Raw genomic sequence first — 21450 nt, 5'->3', positions numbered from 1 at the left:
CGTGATCCGTAGACAGAGCTTGCAAACGTTGGTCAAAGTCAGCTTGATGAGGATTTGCATTGGAGGCTGAACTGGGAATCTTGTAAAAAAGGGCAGCTCTTCCTGGCTGCGAGAATTGGGCATACAGCCTTGCTGCTCTGCAAAACCCAATAAGTGATGCTTAATTGGCGGAATGGTTTGGGCCAAGGCCACATTAACAGTGTGTCTAACACCAGCATTGAGGGAATAGACAGACAAGGTCTTGCCCAAAGGACCCATCAGGATCATCCTAAGGCCTTCCCCAGAGTCTTCTCTATTGTATAGCCAGCCATAATAAATAACACCAGGTCACACAAGTGAGAATTTAAAGGGGCAGACAATCTGCCAATAATGACTTCCAGTGAAGTGGGGAGGCAAAGCTGACAGTCCTTAAAGCAGGCTCAGTGAAAAAAAATCCCAAAGCCAAGAATGAAGTGTGGCGGGAGGCCTGCTAATATTACAGGATAAACACAGGAAAATATATATGGGCCACCAAGTGGCAATTCAAAGAAGCAGAGCCTAGTTATAATTATTACAGGCCAACCGGATAAACAAGTGGGCGTATAACGGAGAGCAGGTGTAAATACTCCTGAGACGAGAACACTCATCTCACACGTGTTCTGAGCTCTTGAGGAATAAAGGCTGAATGGAGTCAGCCGAGATACGCATGCGTGTGAGGAAAAACACCAAAAATAGAAAGAGGACAGCACATTAAACATAACTCCCACTCCACGTATTAAAATGTGAGGGTTTAGAAAAAACCATCACTGGGAGGATAACACTCCCAAAATAACACACAACAAAAGCATCAAGAAAAGCAGCGGAGCGCGCAGTGAGTACGGGCAATATAATTAAATACGCCAGTACCGATGTGCGCTCCGCGATCGTAATATTCAAGGAAATAAACAATGACACTTAACTGGCTGTGAAGCAGCAAAGAAAGAGGCGTGTTTGACTGAGGGGGCTTATGTAGGGCTGGTCTCTGTGGTAGTCACATGGTCTGTCACAGGAAGTGATGTCTTTGTTTTTGTCTTTCTATTGGCTGCTGAAAAATTAAAGCATGGAAAGAGAAGCATAATCAGAGCCTCCAGGCCTGACATAGAATTCTGCCACCAAGCGTCACAGAATGCAGTCCACAGTTTCCAGAGGCGTACGCACCTATAATTTCATACACTGGGTGCTGATGTGGGCACAAGTGTTGGTGGTGCTCGATGTACTCTACCCGCTGCAGACATGCTCGGGGGAGGGGGGGTGGCTAGCATGACAGTCTCTGTCCCTGCTTCAGGGTGCCACAACTGTGCCCATCATGGGTGTCAGGCCTACTCTGTGCAGAGAGGTTCCTGGCCCCAGCCATGTCATTGTCTGTGGTCCTGGCTGGCTGCTCCCCTCTGACTACACTCTTCCAGCAGGGGCTGTCGCACCTCAGTCCCTCGCTTGTGCTCTCACTCCTCCAGGCGGCAATCACCTGGCCAACACCGCTATTCCCCCAGCGAGGGGTGCGCTCAGTCCGCGCTGCTCTTGTTCGCTGCAGGTGCCGTGACAGTAACCCAGGTAAGCCCCCATGTCCGGCACTCGAGCCGCCCAGTATATTCGAGTCCTTTGGGGGTTGTAAATCATGTGGAAGGCATTGCTCAGTCGGGGGGCAGTGTTGTCAATCATGCAGATTGTGTTTTTTACTGCAGGATCGTGAAGGATTGTTGCATTGGCCCGGAGAGCTGGCTTGGGCTGCTCCTATCTTCGTGCGCAGCAAGCTCCACCCCGCCCAATGAACGACTGTTAATGTTTTTTTGAATCATGCTTGTTACCTCTGGTGTAAAAATAAAGCCCAATGGGGAAAAAAGTAAACTGAAATCAACAGTTCTCTAATTTATTGTTCTATCGTTCAGTCGCTGCAGAATCTATCACGGTAATTAGCTGGGTAAAAAAATAAAAGGGACACCACTTGTGCTTTTAGCAAACATTATTTCTTTGACTCATTTTTCTCTTACGGAAGATGATTTATTTGATTAAGAATGTTAACTTTTTTTTTAATGTGAAGCCTGGTCTGTTTCCTTGTCATCGAATATGCCAATGTAGTAGGGAGGATAAGGATGGAAAAAGTAAGGATTATATAACACTAATTGGAGTACCTTTCTGACCTGGCCTGCAGCAGTATGCATTTCCCATCCCCACCCACCTGGATAATCTTAGATTAGGGCCATCGTTTTGAAGAAGATTGACAGTCCGAAAAATAAAGGCAGAACCGGAAATGCAGGAAGTTAATGTTATCTTGGCTTTGAAATTGGAAACTGTCTCTTTAAACCATAAACATTGCAATTTGTCAATTTTTGTTCAAAATAGTCAAGCTGCACATGTGGTCAAAAACAAAAAGAAATCCAGAAATATATAAAACAAAAAGTACTGATCACTCACTTGGGCATTAATTGGAGATTTCACAGTTAGTAAATGGGAAGTGTTTGAGTGGAGGGTGAAGCACTGACTTGGGAGCCCATGCTGCTCCGTGGAGTGGAAGCCAAGTCCCAGTATATCAACATACTGTGCTGGAAGCTGTCAGTGGTGGCCCTCCCTATTCGTTATTCCACGCCTCCACCATGCCAAATTATGATTAGGAAGGAAAGAAAGCCCAGTTATAATGGGAAGCTAGAGAGAAATGTATGGGGACTCTCACCCCAATATTTTGCAAGTGAATAAATGGATGACTGAAAGAAGCCGTGGAAAATATTAGGTATATACATAAAAGAAATAGAGTTTATAAAGCACATTGGCACCTTACAGTAGGTTCCTACTGCCAAAACCAACCATGATGCAAAAAGTGGTAACACACTAGGATTACATTTATTACCTGGTGTTAATAAAATGCGGGGTGGATCATAGAATGAGAGGCAAATCAAAAGAGGTGTAACCTGTGTAAAATAAAATAAATAAAATAATTAATTAAAATAATACAGGTTACATAACTAGCATAAAAAATGTTCACCTTATTGTTTGAACACTGAATATGCCCACAGAAAATGGTAAACGCATACAGTAGGTTAGATTTGGTGAATGATTCATTCATTTTCAAGGTCCCAACATTGATGCATTGTACCTAAACAATTATAACTTGTACAACCACATTTGTGGCTTTTCATTATATATGTTATTTTTATGATAAACAGTATGGATGGCTTTCCTCATTTCTAGGTATCTCCTGGACAGCTTACAAAGAAGTACAGTTCGTGCTCAACAATATTTCTAGATGACAGCACAGTGAGTCAGCCTAACCTTAGAAGCACAATCAAATGGTAAGTGTTTAAATGTCTTACATATGCTAGCCCAGTTCAGTGACATAACTAATTAAATTAGCCCAATCCAGACATCCAAATTGTAATGAATGGCTTATATTTATTTACATTTAGCTGGTAGTTGTGCACATCGCTCCCGCTACGGGAACGCGATCGGCAGTATTGGAGCGATTTCCATATCTACGAGCTACTTGTCATTGTTTCTTTTGTTTTTGCTTTGCGCTCACGTCGCCTTCACTTTTTATACTGCGGGACCACGATCCGTGGTATTGGAGCGATGTGCAGTACTACAAGTCACTTCACATTGCTTCTTTTGTTACTCAGCTCATGGTGCCCATGGTGCTTTCAAGTTTTATACAGCGCAGTGGGCAGTATTGGAGTGTTTTGCATGACTACCAGTTGCTTCACATTGTTTCTTAGGGCCAGATGTAGGAAGGCTTTTGCGCCTTGCAAACGGCGAAAAATGCAGTTTGCTAGGATCAAAAGCCCTTACGCGATGCAGAAACACATTTTGCGAGACGGTACCGACTCGCAAAATGTGTTTCCGACTCGCAAATAGGAAGGGGTGTGCCCTTCCTATTTGCGACCGCATCGCGATGTAGAGTTGATTTGTGACCGCGAAAGCGGTCGCAAATCAACTCGCAGTTAAGGATGGTAGCTCATTTGCAAACAGGAAGGGGTCCCCAGGGGACCCCTTCCCCTTTGTGAATGCAAAAAAATATATTTTTTCAGAGCAGGCAGTGGTCCTATAGACCACTGCCTACTCTGAAAAAAACCAAAACTAAAAGGTTTCGGTAATTTTTCTTTTTGCAGCTCGTTTTCCTTTAAGGAAAACGGGCTGCAAAGAGAAAAAAAAAAACTGCTTTATTGAAAAGCAGTCACGGACATGGTGGTCTGCTGTCTCCAGCAGGCCACCATCCCTGTGAGTGCCTATACTCGCTATGGGGTCGCAAACTGCGACCCACCTCATAACTATTCATGAGGTGGGTCTTTGCGACCCTATAGCGAGTCGCAGAAGGTGTCTGAGACACCTTTCTGCATAACATTTTGCGAGGTGCAAATTGCGAGTCGCTAGTACTCTCAATTTGCACCTCGCAAAATGTTTTTTTCCTACATCTGGCCCTTAGTTACATCACAGTTACGGAGAGGACAGTGCATCCCATTTGCGCACAGTTTACTAAATGTCAGCGGAAAGCTTCTTTAACTATAGTTAAGCACTTAAATTTGGTTCTTCATTGTATAGCGCTGTGATACCCTATCCTTCACAATTCTTTCACTGTTTCTCATTAAAAGCTTGCTTTTGTCACGCATAATCTTGTAGAGCTGCTTGTTCAGTGGTATTAAGTGGCAGGAAAGAACCAAATTATGAGGTGGGTTGTCCAATTTATGTGGCAAAAAAGCCCACCTACCCATTTACAATGCTAATTCCTCTAACTTTCGCGAATGTGAGACCTATTGCATTGCAAATGCTTCTTGGGTCTCACCTGCGTGAGCATGCTTGCAAGACTCCTGTTTTCAGCCTTGGAACCCTTGCTTATCACCTGTGTGCAGCATTTTCCCTCTTCTTTGCCACCTTCTGATTGGGCAGTGCTTTCCCATGCGTCGCTTAGTTTTCTTTCAGTGACGTATGGAACAAACGCAGATTAATTTGTTTAGTGTACCCAGGCTGGCCATCTTATTCAGGTACTGTAATATGTTTGAGCTTTTTACATATACGCCAGTTATATTAGACAAGTTTTTTTTTTTTTTTAAGCACGGGGACATTAAGTTATTTGTCCAGAATCACAGGATGTTGAGCTGATGCCAAGATTCGAACCTAGTTCTCCAGTTCCAGAGTGGGCAGCTGTGGCCTAACACCACGTCTTTTCCCGCTAGAGTTTACAGCTTTCAAACTTTTTAGTTACGTACTCTTAATTATGTCGATTCTAAAAGCTAGATAACGTTATCAATTTTGTATCATATTAAGTTGCCCTATCATTCCTTGAGTTATGTAGACTACGGTAACTGTACAAAGCTAAAAAGGAGTACATTTTCATCGCATCCAAAGCGGTACTTAGAGATTTCAATTTTCTGTCGGCAGCACCACCTTGTGGCCGTTTTAAAAATTCAATAAATGTTCACGTCACTATATACTTCGATTCTAAACGGGAACTGTTTATAACATCCAGCACAAACAAGCTTGTTTCCTCGTCTTATTTTGAAGAACGGGCACCTTTCTAGGGCATACTCTTTCCAAAACACATGCCCAGGCTTCTCCGAGGTGAACTCAAAGTTGCAAATAATCCACATGTGGAGGTTTTGTTTACTTAGCACGAACATGTTGTTTTCATTGAAGTTTAAACGTCTTTTTTAATTAGGTCTCACCTGCGTTATTGCATAATTATGCATCTGTCTCACGAGGGGCAAATAACATTATCATGCTGTGCCGTTATGTAGGGTGACCAGATTTTAAACAAAAATAAACTGGGACAATTCATGAAAATAGAAAAAGAACTACACATTTATTTCAACTGAGCCCGCAGAATGACAACACTGCAGCATAAAATTAAAGCAGAGGAACCAAGAGCATAAATAAAATCCTATTTTTAAAGCCAGCATCATGCCAGTTCATTAAATGGTTTTCTTATAACAGCTGCTAACAATCCCTGTTTTGGAAAACCTCAAAAGGCACCTCCCACTGTTCTGTCGACCGTCTCTTAAAACTGGGACATGAGCTAAATTTCCTGGGACAGCTGGTGGAAAACCAGGACTGTCCTGGCAAACCCGGGACGCTTGGTCACCCTACCGTTATGACAACTCCTTGGACTGTGCGGCCGCTGCTGTTAATTGTGTTTAACCTGCAGGCGCAGCTGCCAAGATTGCTGATTGCTATGTGTTACATTTTCATAATTTCAGTGTAATTATAAGTGAAATTTCAACGACTAAGAGTGACACTTTCTTGCACGTGAAATCAAGTGATGAAGATGAGGGAACTAGGAGTGTGCGTGCAGCTCCACTGGCGGTGCTAACGACGTTTTTGGACCTCCACATGGAGCGCGGAGGTAGTCCAAAACTCTGCTAGCCCCATCAGCGGAGTGGAGCTCATCTGGGGTGCGCTGCAGTCCAGTTATGGGATACACAGCGCAAGTGCAAGAGTCTGCGCTTGCACTTCCGGAGCCCAGGAGCAGAGGCCAGAGGGAGGCAAGATGACGAGGGGAGGAGGACCCTCTGGAAGGCCCAGGTATGTCCTCGTTTTTCTTTCTTTTGTCATTGTTTGCACACACAGATGCACATACAAGGACTGAAATAGCAGCTTTCGCTGCCTCTGGGCCTGAATTCAGGCCAGGGCTGTAGGGAGTGAAAGCTGCCGTTTCAGGCTTCTTGTGCACCAGTGGCAGGCCAGTGCACAGGAGGCCTGAAACTGTAGCTTTCACTCCCTACGGTCCTCCTGAATGTGCCCGATCTCGGCCTGACCCTGCTTAGCGCTTCCGAGATCTGGCACATTCAGGAGTCTGAGGGTCACGGCACTCTGCCTCTGCTGAATTCCACAGAGTTTTTATTCAACTCCGCAGAGTTGTTCTCCCTGAACTCTGCCCAGGCCTTATATATTGAGAATCCTATACCTTCTGTTGTACACCAGCGCCCCCTTGTGGCCTTTGATAAACACTACTCTGAGTTTACCTGGAAAAGGGAAAAACACATTATTCTAACACAAGATGTGACACTTGGCAGGACTGTGCAGTTAGCTAAATGGCTGCTTCTGACTCGGTCAGGACCAGCTCGTTCTTCGGAGTGCGACAATGTATACCAGTAGCTGTGTGACTGCGCCTCTAGCCTGGGCCCCGCCTAAAGACAGTTTGGTTTCTGATGTGCAGTATGCAAATGTGGAGTGTTCTGTTGGATATCTCACATCAGTGGCATCTGCAACCTTCAGTCATTTATGCAAATAACCTTAGACCCCTCACGTGATGTTTGTAGGCTTTTTGTAAGAGACATGTCTATAGCACCTGAGAGGCCCCGGTTCTGATGGAGCAGTGCCCATGCCTGTCAAGTGGGCCCATGACAGGACATGCTCAACTCTTACTTCATGATCTTTCTTCTGTAGACACACAGTGCTCTCACTTACGTCTTGCCTGCGTAGGCATGTTCTCTCCCATTTGCTAGGCTTTTGTGTTCTGTAGAGTTTTTTCTCTTTGGTGCCTTCTAATTAGGAAGCTTTGCCATGTATCACTTCGATTTCTTTTGATGACCCAAGAACCAAGCACAAATTCATTTGTTTAAATAGTGTCCCTTCTCTGGCCACTTTATTCAAGTACTTAGCTTTTTTTTTTTTTTTCATTAAAAAACAAACCAAAAAAAAAAAACTTAAGGCGCAGTAAACACTGACTGAGTCATAGCACGTTTTTTACCTTCCCCACCCACTGACATCCTATTTCTTGTCTCTCATCACTCCCCCATCTTTCATACATCATGTTTATTCTAACCCCATCCGTGATTCCTGTCCCCATACCACTGAAAGAATTAAATAAAAAAAAATAAAAAACTGTGAATCGTCCAGCGCTTTCACTTCATACGGCTGTTTTTTTTAACTGTCCTGCTATCTCCACTACCTCCATCCCCCCGTTTCCTTTCCACCCTCCCCCAACACGCCCTGTTACCCACCCGATAGCAAAGGTTGAAACTTATTGGCTTTGCCAATGCATTTTGATATGTCCTCATTGCTCAGAGATGGTTCCAGTTCATGGCTTGAAAAATCTACTTGCCCACTTGCTTTGGCAAGTCATATATAATCAGGTGGAACTGTTTTTAGGACCTACTCGTCCCTTCTGGCAAGTTGACAAAGAACAGGTGTTCTGTTAAGTCAGAAAGTGGAGAAGAAATCGAGATGTCTTTCAATCTTGTTCTTGTCACGTTTGGTCTGTGTTCAGAGACAGAGGACAAAAGTCAGTTTATCTTACGATTAATTTTCCTTCTCACTGCAGAGGTCAGGATTTTGTCAGGTCTTTCCTACCTCACACCATTTAAATAGCTTAGTAAGCTGTAGAAACACTTCCAAAATATATTCCATTAGTTGTGAAAGCCCATTGTTTCTACTTCTGTGTGATGAAAAAAATATTATAATTGTATGAAAACAAATCAGAACACTTTACTTGGTATGTGCAAAGAATTTATATGTTCTCCGAAACCCGATTTTCACAGATGGTTAATACATTGTATAGTTTTCTCAGTAAAGCTGCAAGTTAGTGGGAAGGTTTTAGGACATTTTTTGGAAATGTTCTGTCTGTAAATGAGTGTGCAACCACATCATTAGTGTTTTAGTCTTTAGTGTTTAAACATAAACTGAGAAACACTGCTGCGCTAATGGCAATGCTATTAGTAAGCGAAGAGGCAGGGCATGGATCATGTGTTCCCTGTATGTGGGCTAGACTATTTTTATACATGGAGCAAATGTTTAGTGTATTTAATTAAACAAAGAAGTTGTTTTGCACGGCAGAAATGCCAAAGCCCACATATTTGAAGCTACCATCATATGTGACAATGAAGAAAAAGAAGACTATGCAAACTAAAATATTTGACTAGGCTCACACAATTTGAGGCCTGTTTACGGGTAAAGTACATTACAGTTTTGGTCAAGTAGATTGTTCAAGTTACTCGACCTGCAAGACTAGTAACATTTTTATGATTTTTAGAGGCCTGCAGATGTCAGTTTATCCTGGATGTTTTGGTTTGTTCACACATTGGTCATAGGAATTCCCTAAAGGAATCTGCTACCCCTATCCTGTGCAATGTTCTCATAGTACAGTCTCCCCTTCAGGAGCGTAGTGCACTTATTGTTGGCTATTTGGGAAGGACCCGACTCTTTTGATCCAGGTTATTTACACACCACATGTTTTGTAAATACATAACACCAGTTTCATTTATTGCTGCTGTATAGTGTGCTAGACATTCTGCTTAAATGTAATGCCTATGTGAGGTGCATGGGAGACCAAAAGTTCTGTAGCATTGAATCTTTCATTGGCTAGCTTGCTTGAATTATTACCCAATATTAGAATGGGGCCCCTCAGTAGTCATTGTGAACATAGCAGTATTTCAGTACAGCATTTGACAATAAAAACAAATGGACAAAGATTCATAGACCACAGTTAGCCCTTCCAACTCATTGTATTAACCTACGGCCAGCTAGTCAGGTGTAGGGGCTCCAGGTCTCAGAGGCTCCAACTGCCATATTTTCCTCCCCTTGGTATCAGGCATCTGGGAGTCCTCTGAGCTCTGCACACACACAGCACAGATGGTATGTCGGAACCCCTTTCAGAGGGCCATATGGCAAGCAGGAGCAACTTGGGCTGAACCGTGAGATTGAGGCCTTGTACCCTGGCTGTCCTGCGGCCTACTATGTATTTTGAGAAACTGGGTTAAGTGCCCCTTCAATACTTGACTCTCAGGGTTAGCGTGGTCTGAGCAGTCAAGGACTCTTTCCTGTGGGCAGGTAGATACAGGGGGTGAACACTGACACACATCTCAAAAACAGAAGCAGCAGTAAATTGTTCAGCCAAATACTCACTTTCTATGGAAAAAAAATAGGTATTTTACACATAGGTAAATACAACGTTCACACAACTGCAGTCATGATGTCAGGGCTATACTTTTTCAAGGGCAGTTCCCTGCCTCCCACACCTCCCTTGCACTGAGAGATAGTGGTTATTTCCCATTAGCTACAGGCAACATCCAAGTAAGCACCACTGTTAGTCGGAGCCTAAAGTGTCCACTATTGACTTGATATTAAAGTCAACAGTGTCCCAGCATCACAGTGCTAACTAGCAAGCAATTTCCCGTCTGGACCGAGGCCAACTGGTCTGAAATTGGTTTTACCCACACCTGCAGTAGCAGAGCAACTGGAGTACCTGAGTGCTTCCCTTCTGCGGGCAAAGGAGCGGCAGCATCTGATTCAGGTGAGTTTGCTGCAGGTTCAGCTGTCAGAGTTCATTGCACTCAGGTCTTTAACAGCTCCTTTATGCAGGGTAAATCTCTGGTCTGTCCCTGGATGATGTGGGTCCTCTGGGTGAAAGGGGGAGGGGACCTGGTTCGAATTCTTCATCCTTGTGCAGGTATGCAGGAGTCCCCATGGTAAATTTAGGTAATCCAACCAGATCACATGTCATGCTGGTCCCAGTGACCCCTAGCCAAACTCCCTCCCACCACCAGCGGCATACAGGGTCACCATAACCTCACTGTGTACGGGCTCCAGCCCACCGGATTAGTATGGTGAAGTCCTCGGCACCCCTCCTGGCATACAGGGTTGCAGCGTAACAAGGGCTACGTCTCGCACAGCACAGCAGTCTTTACATCAGCCACTTCTGCCATACAGGGTCACTGGTTCCTCAGTATACTGAGGCTGCGGCCCCTTTGGTGAAGCGAATCACATGACTCCATGGTGGCCCTCCTCTGGCATATGAGGGTCAACTACTTCGTCTTGCACACAGGCAATGACCCAATTGGTGCAGCAGCCCTTCTCTCACACCTTGCCAAGGGTGTCCTCAATAGGGCTCCCCACTGGACCCATATCACTCCTCACAGGGCATACTGGTCTTGGCAGGCAGGCAAAAGTGCTCCAGGACAGGTGGTCTTGGATTCCCTGGGTGATGTTCCCTCACCCAGCAGGGAGAATAGTGGGCGTGGGTTCCCAGTCCTGGACACACAGAACTCTTGCAGCTTCCCCTCTTTACACAGCCCTTCTGGCTGCTTGGCAGTTGACACTTTTTGGGGTCTCAAGCTCCTTTTCTTATTGTTCATTTTCAGACGTCAAATGTGATTTAGAGTCTGGGTTCCCTTTTCACAAAGGTAAAGTTAGACCAGAAGTCTAACTTAGACCAACAGTCTAACTTTACTACTTCTCTGTATTCACAAAGGTAAATTATTACTAGTAAAATCTCTAGTAGTAAAGTTACTAGTACTAACTTACTTTGTGAATACCCAAAAGTAGTAAAGTTAGACTTTTGTTCCAAATTAGACTTCTGGTGTAAAGTTAGACTTCAGGTCTAAGCTTACCTTTGTGAATAATGCTCTTAGTCTTTGACGTTTATGTTGCAGATGTGCCCATTCATCTGCCCTCTCTTCTTCTTGAAAGAAATCTGTCAGAGCTGAAGCAACTTTAAATCTGGTGGCCCACAACACAGGAAATGTGAGTGACTAGAGCTCGCTCATAGATGTCTTCCATAGTGATCTGTGTATCAATAGGTTATCCTTGAGCCTTAGCCCTAATCTTTATGATTCTATTATTGTCCCCATCTCCTTTCTAATATGTGCCCACGCCTCTTCCACGTGGCCTCTATTCTAAGTCAAACAGCACCTTTTAAAGTGTAGCCCCCACCTACCCGTGTGTTCCTCCTAGCTTATAGGCATGCAACAAAACACAAATCTGTTGGGGAGATTCCTCTATCTCCTCTACGTTTCAGCATACAGCTCTGCATTTTCCAAAATGGAACCTACTGTCTGTCAGGTATTGTGCCATTTACAGGCATCAATACACACTGTACATGCTTTTAATATACTCACACAGCACTATATCCCCTCACATACTGTACCACTAACAGGCACATATGCATCAAACACATGCATTCAACATGCACTGCACTGTATGGAATTATCCCTGTGTTGTACCCTTCTCAGGCACACATACACCCAGCTCAGAAACACCACTCATGCGCTGTGCAGCCCTCCACATCAGGCCGATAGAGGCAGAGGGGTAATTTCACCACACAGCGGTGATACTATGCTCTCACTACTGCGCTCGTGATATTTAACGCATGGTGAAGACAGTAGCCTTCCACCACTATGAGGGTAGCTCTTGGGGCGCTCCTCCCATTCCAAGACAGCAATCCGTGAGACAGGCCTATGTTACAGTGTGCATACATGATCCATGTTTGCCTACAACAACAAAATCTTCATTAGTGATTATTGCAACAGTACATTTGGAGCACTCAGGGCAGGGTAGCATTTCCATTACCATGCATTGGACGTCTACTGCCTTCCTAAGGATTTGAGGTAATTTTTTTTTATATTTTCTTATTAGAACCATGATCGAATCATCCTTCCAGTGAAGTACTTTTTTTGAAGTAATGTGATGTGTGTGGTGTCAGGAAGGGGTATACCGAACACCTCTCAAAAAATGTATTTACTGCCCGCATAAATCCTTCCATATGCCCAAAACCTTTAACATCTGTTTGACTTTAAGCACCAAAATCCTAAAGGATAGAGACGGTACGCTGCTATGTGTATGCATTGTTTGTTTATGTCACCGGATCTCCAGGGGCAATCTCTGAGGAAAACTCTTTATTGAATGGACCTGCAGCAAAAGAATCAGCCACTGGGGCTTACTCACAACCCTGTCACTTGCACAAAGATTCTCTCTGTGCCTACCTTAAAGTGACTGACTTTTTGTCATGTAAGGTTGTGCCTGTGACTTTAGGAAGCTCACCCGCTAAGAAAAAGTTCAAAAAGGGAACAATATGTACCTCCACCATCTGCAATTACAGGACACACTTGGTCACTGATGCTAAGAGCAAAGACCCCTTCTTGCAACAAAAAATCCATTGTTGAAAAGTAGGCTTGCTTTGCTGGAGTGCAGTAAGAGCCAGTCATTGAGGAAATAATATTCATCAAAGTATTTCCCAACTGAAAAAATGTAATCAAATGAAAGCATCATTGTAGATAAAGATGCACCTATCGGCGAAGGGTCTGGTGGCAAGCATGCATCGGGGATAGCACAATCAGTGATGCAGATTGACCTGTTTATGGTTAAATGACATCTGTCGATGAAGGCTGTGTCTAGACCAAAATCTGGTGTTTACCGTGTCTACATGGTCCATGATAATTACTGCCACAGCCTCTGCAGCCCATACTGCATTTACAGTGACTACGTCAACTCTGACCACCCATATCGCTAAAATAGCCTTGGCTTTGCCACAGACCCAGATTATCACTGTACTTCCTCTGTTGCAGTTGGTGTCCTAGATCCACCAGCACACGCCTTGAACAGTGTCACGGTGTGAGAGTTCTGTAGCCAGATTTTTAACCAAAAATCAGATTGGGGCCAGATTTTTATTTCACCATGACATGCTGTTGAAGGCAGATTCTTAGGCTGAATGCCCTCAGGACCTAGATATTCAGTTTGTGGCAGGAAATTTAGATGACCAAATAAAAAAGCTATCTTTCTACCAGGAGCCATTCTGCTATGATTGGACACAAGAGCTGTAATTTCAACTGAATTCTCGTTCACTAATGGTGCAGGCTGCCATGGGCCTTTGCACTGAATGAAGACAATTGAAGACTTGTAGTAAACTGCTATGAGCAGACCTTCACGTTCGTATCCATGCTGCTCCATTAGTCTTAATAGAACAGACAATGACAACCATTGCAGCCTCCAATCTACCACGCTTGAGATATCTACAGCAGATAGAACCTATTACCCAGCCTAAAATCCATAGTATGGGTACTGGCCATTACAACGCATGCAGTGTAGATCAGGGTGAAAGTGACAAGCACTTGGATCATGTTACTGATACCTCTTAGGAGGTTATTCAAGACCTTGAGTGGGAGTCCTGTATTTCTGCTGAGTAGTCCAGAACAACTTGAAAAAAATCATGTCACCATATGTCTTGTATTGCTTCCATATTCTGGTAGGTAGGGCGGCTCAGACATCTAGTTTACCATTGTCCACTGTTGATTAGAAGCACATTTTAGTTGACTTCAAAAACAAAAGATCTGTCAGGACAGCCTCCGGCCTGAATTACTTATGTTAAGATGACCTTACTTGTATGTGGAACCAGCTGGATGTACTTTGATTTTGGTGCTAGAGAATTATAAAGTGAGTGAAAAGGCACATGCATGCCTATTGAACAATGCGATCTTGACTTATTCTGTAATGTAGAGAAAATCCCACAGTCCAGCAACTCCATGTGTGTTCCCACAAACGAGAAGGAAGGAAACCGGGTGCATTTGTGACGAGAGTAGGATTTGTATTACTAATAGGGCATGCTTTCCCTGTTTGTGCCCAGCGCACCTTTAAACAGGTGTGCTGGGCTCAAACCAGGAAAGAGTGCTGTTTTATGATGAATGAGCTGACCTCAGGGCAGCTGCGAACTTGTGCTGCCCTGGGGGCAGCGCATTCAAGTGTAATATAAAGCGACTGCTTCAAAGCCACCGCTACATCCACTTCTCCTTCAAGAAACCCACAACACACCACAACCCACACCCCCACCGCAGTTGAAACAAGGTCACCGAAGACCAACTAATCGCGACCTTCTCCCAGAACCCACCCATCGATGACACTGATGCCGCTGCCCGCAACTTCAGGCAATGGGTCAACACCTGTGCCAATACTCTCGCCCCAATCAAGAATCCCTCCAACAGATGCACCAACAGAAAGGCCTTCTGGTTTACCGCCGACCTCCACGAATCTCAGCAAAGCTGCCAAAGACTCGAAAGAAAGTGGCGCCAAGATCAGACTCTGGACAACCTCACAGCCTTCAAAAACACCATCAGCAGACGCCACCAACTCATCAGAGCTGCCAAGAGTACAGCCTTCAAAGACCGAATCAACAACACACACAGCTGCAAGGAGCTCTTTAACGTCGTGAAGGAACTCTCCAACCCCAGCTCCAACGACATCCCAAAACCTCTGTGACTCCCTAGCTTCCTACTTCCACCGCAAAATGGCAGACATCCACAACAGCTTCAGCACCCAGACCCCCCCCCCCCCTCTGCAACCACCAACACCACAGATTCACCTCCGACCAACCTCCTGCTCTCCTGGACCACCATCAACGACTCAGTCAAAATCATGAACACCGTCCACTCCGCCTCTCCCTCTGATCCCTGCCCTCACCACATCCTCAACAAAGCAAGCTACGTCATCGCACCCCAACTACGGAAGATCATCAACAGCTCCTTCGAGTCCGCCACCTTCCCAGAGAGCTGGAAACACGCCGAGATCAACGCCCTTTTAAAAAAAAAAAAACAAGGCGGACCCAAAGGACCTGAAGAACTTAAGGCCTATCTCCCTGCTCCCCTTCCCGGCAAAAGTAATCGAGAAGGCCATCAACAGACAACTAACCTGCGTCCTTGAGGAGAACTGCACCCTGGACCCTTCCCAATCTGGATTCCGCAGCAACCACCGCACCGAAACCGCCCTCATTGGCGCAACCGATGACATCAGAACAATACTGGACAGCGGCGAACCCGCTGCCCTCATCCTCCTGGACCTCTTGGCCACCCTCAACACCGTCTACCACCACACCCTACACTCACGCCTCAGCAGTGCTGGAATCTGCGACAGTGCCCTGGACTGGGTCACCTTCTTTCTCACCAGCAGAACCTAGAGAGTTCGCCTCCCCATTCTGCTCAAAGGCCACTGAAATCATCTGCGGCGTACCCCAGGGTTCATCCCTCAGCCCTTCCCTCTTCAGCGCCTACATGGCCCTGCTCACTAACCTCGCCCGGGAGTCCAAAAGGCGATCAGTCACTTGGCCATCCAGCAAGTTAGTAAAGAAATAAACTTAAAAATGTTACTTTCAATGGAAGTGTTACTGTCCAGAAACAGCAATAATTTAATACACCTGAAGGATACATGTTTCCATCTGCTGCATCGAAATTGACCCCCTTTTCATCGTAAATGGACAACATTACTGGTTCACAGTATTCCCATTTGGCCTCAGGTCTGCACCCATGGTGTTTATAAGATGCCTCGTTCAGGTAGCTGCTTACTTGTGTCATTCAACGGGAAAGACTATACCCCTACTTCAACTGGTTCATCAGGGGTCTGTTGTCACATCCAACATAGAGTACAGTCATTTGAGACTTGCACTTGCCTTCAGACAAGCAATGGCAAGGCCAATAGGTCACATCTTGTGGACCTATTGGCTTTGCCTATTGATTTTGCAGGTTGTTTACATTGTTGTACAAAACACAGCATCGTCAAAATAAAAAAAAAATAAAAAAATGTGAAGCGTTAGAATGTGTACACGTGCTAGTTGAGTAATGGGGCTTCTATATACATTAATATTTTATTTACTCATCTAAAAAATGCAGACCTGTTAACAGAAGCTGCTCAAATATACACCTTTTATGCACAATTCTATCAATGTTTAAAACATTTTTTATATTCCTTTAAAATGCCCGTGTGAACTGGTACACCCTCGAATTCTTTTCAGCATTGTAAGCTTTTCTTTAAATGTCTTGAAAAAAGTATGTTCAATGTTAATTTCTTTCAAAATGACCAGGAAGGAAACTATAATACTTATGCTTGCTAATCTGTTTTTTTTAAATATCTTTTCCTTACTAGTGTCACACTAGCAATATACTACCATATCAAAAACAGGTAAGTCCATTTTATTGTGAAATACAAACAACCTCTATATGATATTTGTAGCTATTGTCTATTATTTGATCTGCCTCTTAGTGGTATCCAGCACTCAGAATTCATCCATTTTGAAATAATACTGTATGATGTCTTTTAGGTGGTAATGTATGTGCTCACTTCCTTTTCTTGTTAGTTTATTACTAAACATCATTTTGCCTCATTTAGTTTAAGCTCTGTGTGCCCCCTGAAACTGGCCTTTGTTGGGATTTTTTAAATCAAATTCTTTTGAAGTCTGCATCTTTTATTAGCTTTTTCTTTATTTGCTTCTCTTTTTGGTGTTCTAAATTGATTCACAGTAATGTATGCAGACTTTAAGCCAGTTATTAATTTTCAGGATGCTTATCTGTCGGACTTGCTAGAAGTCTGACTATGTTTCATAATCAGGTATGCAGTATTTTGTCACCTAATCCTTTCTGTAACAGAACATGTACTGGTTTGTTTGACTTAGTTGTGAAACAGTCTTAACAAGCTCAACCCACTGATGATGAGGAAGGCAATACTTAAGCCTTTGAAGCAACAGATTCTGACTTCTCTGTAGGAAGGCCACATAGAAAATTGATGTGTAGACTGCATCTCCCATGTAGGTTTGGGGGCTAGATCCAGCAACCCAATCTTTCATCGCTGAGTTTAACCCTCTGGCTCCGGAATTCTTCTTATGAGCACCTTAACCTGCCAAAATACTGTTTTGAGATAAACGTGAGGCAAAGCGTCCTTCCACCAGAGCATTATGTGCCTTTAAATGGAGGAGATTCTGCATCTTGTTCAAAACACATGAATACTCCAGATGCCAGGAAGAAATGGTAATTCCTTACATTCTTTAACTAGCAATGCCTGAACTTTGATTTAAATCAATAAAGGTATACCTTGCAGCAACCGCTGCATACAGGAAATCTCCTTCACAGCACACTTTAGTTAAGATGCTTGTGGTGAAAGATTCCTTGGAGGGCATTAAAAAAGGTTTCCTCCTACTAGATCCCCTTCCTCACATTGGGAACTGAATGTTGTTCTTTTCATGTTTATTAGTCAACTAATTGAACCAATACAGAAGATTATACAGAATCCTTTAGCTTCGAGCACTCCTTTCTTAATAGCAATCGCCTCAGCTTGTGAGTCAGTGAAATGCCTGTGTTCACAGTATCCTTTTTAATAATAAGTCATATGAGTTTTTCCCTTAATTAACAGACTTGCATGAAAACTATTCTGCTTCTTTACTGACCTTCTCTCGGAAGCCTTATGCTCCAGCTGAAACAGCTCTTCAAGTGTTTGGCATGAAGGGTATGGAAATTTCGTCTTCACAGGATGAAATGTATTATGCAATCCGATTACTTATTTAGAAGTTGTGGTGCTGTAAGATCCGACTTTCCTAGTACAAAGCAATCAGTTTCAAGATGGGTAGTTGCTTGCATTTAATTAGGTTACTAATTGGCAAATAGACCCTGCCTGGTAGATTTAAGGCACATTCAACCAGATAAAATACAGCTACTGTTGCTTTTTAAAAATTTCACTGTTGTAGATGTGTTTAGTTGCTGCCTGGAGGTCCAGACATATATTTACCAGACAATATTGTGTGAATTTGGATGCAAGAGTTGATAGCCATGCAAGTCAGGCCTCTTTGGGAATTCTTTTGGTGTGGATGGGAGCAGTTTCTTTCTTGTCTGCTTTTTCAAATGAGATGGACTTGTTACTATATTTAGAACTTATGACTGTTGCTGAGAATCCTGTGAAAGAGAAAGAAACTTTTATCAGTAATCCTAGTGTAATAAAGTGAGTCCACACCAGATGAAGATATGTGGTAGGAGGTATTTATTACAGCCTCAACCAACAGCCAGCATATCAACTGTCATGCAGAGAACCCTCTATGACAGAACCTCAGAACAAGCTGGTTCCATGCCCAGTGTTCTGGCATGGAGCCATGTTACATCATTACACTTCTTCCTCTTTACATTAGAACAGAAATAACATGAGAACAAAAAACACATTTGAACAGAAAGAAAAAGAGGGTAGAAAGAACTACACAAAATCACACAAATGTAAAGGAAACCTGCGTGTTCTGACACTCCTACGAGTATTATCAGACCTTAAATCAATGTCGGAGGGAAAACAATAAGAAGTATCATCTCTCCTGTCGGCCACACCACACCCCCCAAAATGTGCTACACGACTATGATTCCAGATGCGACCATCATCTGTCTTGACAGCATTTTTAAACAGCTTAATGATAGTTTTTGGAGAGGTATATTTTGACCAATTTTGACACCCAACAGGAGCTTTGACCTTTACTTTATCTCCAACCTCAAAATTTGTAACTTTCGCATTATTCCTTTTATCAACCTAAATCTTCCTTTTGCTTTGCAGAGACACTTCTTTGTCTCTCCATTCATCAATACCATTGTTTTTCAAACCCTTCCCAGCAACCATCCAGCCAGGACACAAACAAGTATTTCGAGACCTTCCCCTGAGCAGTTCAAAAGGAGTCTTCCCTGTTGATGCATGAGGAGTGTACCTGTAAGCTGTTATACGACCCTGCAGTTCTTTTCTCCAATCTAAACAGTTTACCTTTGCTAATTGTATACTCTCCTTTAAAGTCCTGTTAAATCTCTCCAAAGCACCATTCGCCTCTGGATGATATAACACAATTTGTTTATGTACAATTCCACATTTTACAAAATACTCCTCCATCTGAGCAGAACAGAACTGCGGACCATTGTCAGAAAGAATAGAGTTAGGAAAACTCTCGCGTTTGAACACAGATTCTAAAAAACTGATCACAGATTGAGAAGTGATCTCTCTCACCAAACTCACCTCCACCCATCGTGAATACAAATCCAGCAACACCAACCAGTAAGGAGTCTGATGTTCTCCATGCAATGGCCCCACAATATCGATAGCTAATTCATCCCATGGACTTTTTGGTAAACTTCTACAAACCATAGGTGAACATCTTGGTTTGAGTACCTTATCACTAGCTTGACAAGGTGTACACTCCCTAACAGTACGTTCCACCATCAAATCTAATCCAGGCCACCAGAAATCCTGACGGATGCGCTCTTTGGTTTTAGAAATGCCCATATGCCCTTCATGAGCCATGTTCACGATGACTTCTCTCAAACTCAATGGGGGAATCATTCTTGTGCCCCTCATCAGAACACCAACAACAACGGCTAACTCATTCGCAACTAACGACCAAGGTTTAACCAGACTTCGAGACTTATGCTGATCCAAAAGAGACATCACAGAACACAATTCACTATCCTTTTGCAACTCATCCCTCCATTCATCTTCCTTTACAGCCCCCAGCGTAACATCACAAACTCTTATGCCACACTCAGCATCACATTGATCATTTTCATCCTGAGATTTATCATTCTCTACCACCTCCACCAATCTCGACAGACAGTCTGCCGTTACATTTGTCTTTCCCGGAATGTATTCAAACATGAAGTTATACTCCTGTAAGGAAATGACCCATCTCCTGATCCTCGAGGAAATCGAGTCCAAACCCTTCTTCTCAAAAATTTCTTTCAGGGGTTTATGAGCAGACCTGACTACGAAAGAAGATCCCCACACAAATTTTCTGAACTTGTTTATGGCCCAGAATATTGCCAACGCTTCCTTCTCTATAACAGAATAACATATCTCTGCCCCTTTCAAGCATCTTGAAGCACAAGCTATTAGCACCTCTTGGCCCTTCCTGATCTGAAAAAGAAGAGCACCCAGCCCCTTTATACTCGCATCAGTAACAATGAAAGTGGGATTCCCAGGTACAAAAGCTTGTAAGTTTGGTGCATTCCTGAGATCATTTTTTACTTGTTTAAATTCTGTACCACACTCTTCTGTCCAAACAAACTCTGCATTCTTACACATCAACTTCCTTAGATTTACTGTCTTATCTGCAAAATTTCGTATAAATTTGTTATAAAATTCTGCCATACCTAAGAATGAAGAAACCTCATCTTTTGTACACGGTTCTTTTAACATTTCGATAGTGTCCACCAAGTCCTTTTTAGGACTCACCCCCTGCCGTGAAATATGATGACCCAAATAGTCCAGTTCAGTGACTCCAAATTTACATTTGCTTCGCCTAAGAGATAACCCAGCATCAAGCATCCTTTTAAGCACAGCATGCACCCTCTCATCATGTTCTCTCACGTTTCTCCCACATATTAATACATCATCCTGGTAGCACTTTACGCCTGAAATGCCTTTAAAAAGATCTTCCATAATCCTCTGGAATACTGAGGCCGCAGAAACCAGCCCAAACGGCATACGCAAAAACTTGAAGGCCCCCATTGGCGTAATAAAAGCCGTTAATTCTTGACACTCTTTACTCAACGGAACCTGATGGTATGCTGATGCCATATCCAGAGTGGTAAAATAGCAAGCACCATCCAACGATGATACTAATTCCTCAATATTGGGAAGTGGGAACTTGTCAACCACCACTTCTTTATTTAAGGCACGAAGATCCACACATAGACGGATTTCATTATTTGGTTTACGTGCCACAACAATGGGAGCTAACCATTCCGTTGCCTCTACAGGCTGTATAACACCAGTGGACAACAATTTATCTATCTCTTTTTGTACAGCGTCTTGGACACAAATGGGAATGCGTCTAACTTTTGCCACAACTGGTACTGCGCCCTGTTTCAACTTAATATGGTGATTGTACCCCTTTAAACACCCCAAGGTGTCACTGAACAATTCACCAAAAGCTCTCACAAACTTGTTTTCGTTACCCTCAATAGATTG

At 43.5% G+C, this 21450-nt stretch overlaps 1 protein-coding gene across 2 annotated transcripts in view; it reads left to right on the top strand.

Moving 5' to 3' along the window:
* The window catches only part of CCNYL1 (cyclin Y like 1), a 371242-nt gene that overhangs the window by 112365 nt on the left and 237427 nt on the right, over positions 1-21450 (top strand). Inside the window, exons 4-5 of one of the 2 annotated variants that reach the window (XM_069225961.1) lie at positions 3202-3302; positions 16621-16656. In XM_069225961.1, coding sequence (XP_069082062.1) covers positions 3202-3302; positions 16621-16656 — 137 coding nt within the window. The remainder of the gene's footprint in view (positions 1-3201; positions 3303-16620; positions 16657-21450) is intronic. The other variant, XM_069225962.1, reaches the window with a different exon arrangement.

The sequence above is a fragment of the Pleurodeles waltl genome, chromosome 3_1 (genome assembly GCF_031143425.1).
Source record: "Pleurodeles waltl isolate 20211129_DDA chromosome 3_1, aPleWal1.hap1.20221129, whole genome shotgun sequence".
Taxonomy (NCBI): domain Eukaryota; kingdom Metazoa; phylum Chordata; class Amphibia; order Caudata; family Salamandridae; genus Pleurodeles; species Pleurodeles waltl.
The sequence above is the reverse complement of the archived record's forward strand: the minus strand, read 5'-3'. Positions and strand labels throughout refer to the sequence as shown.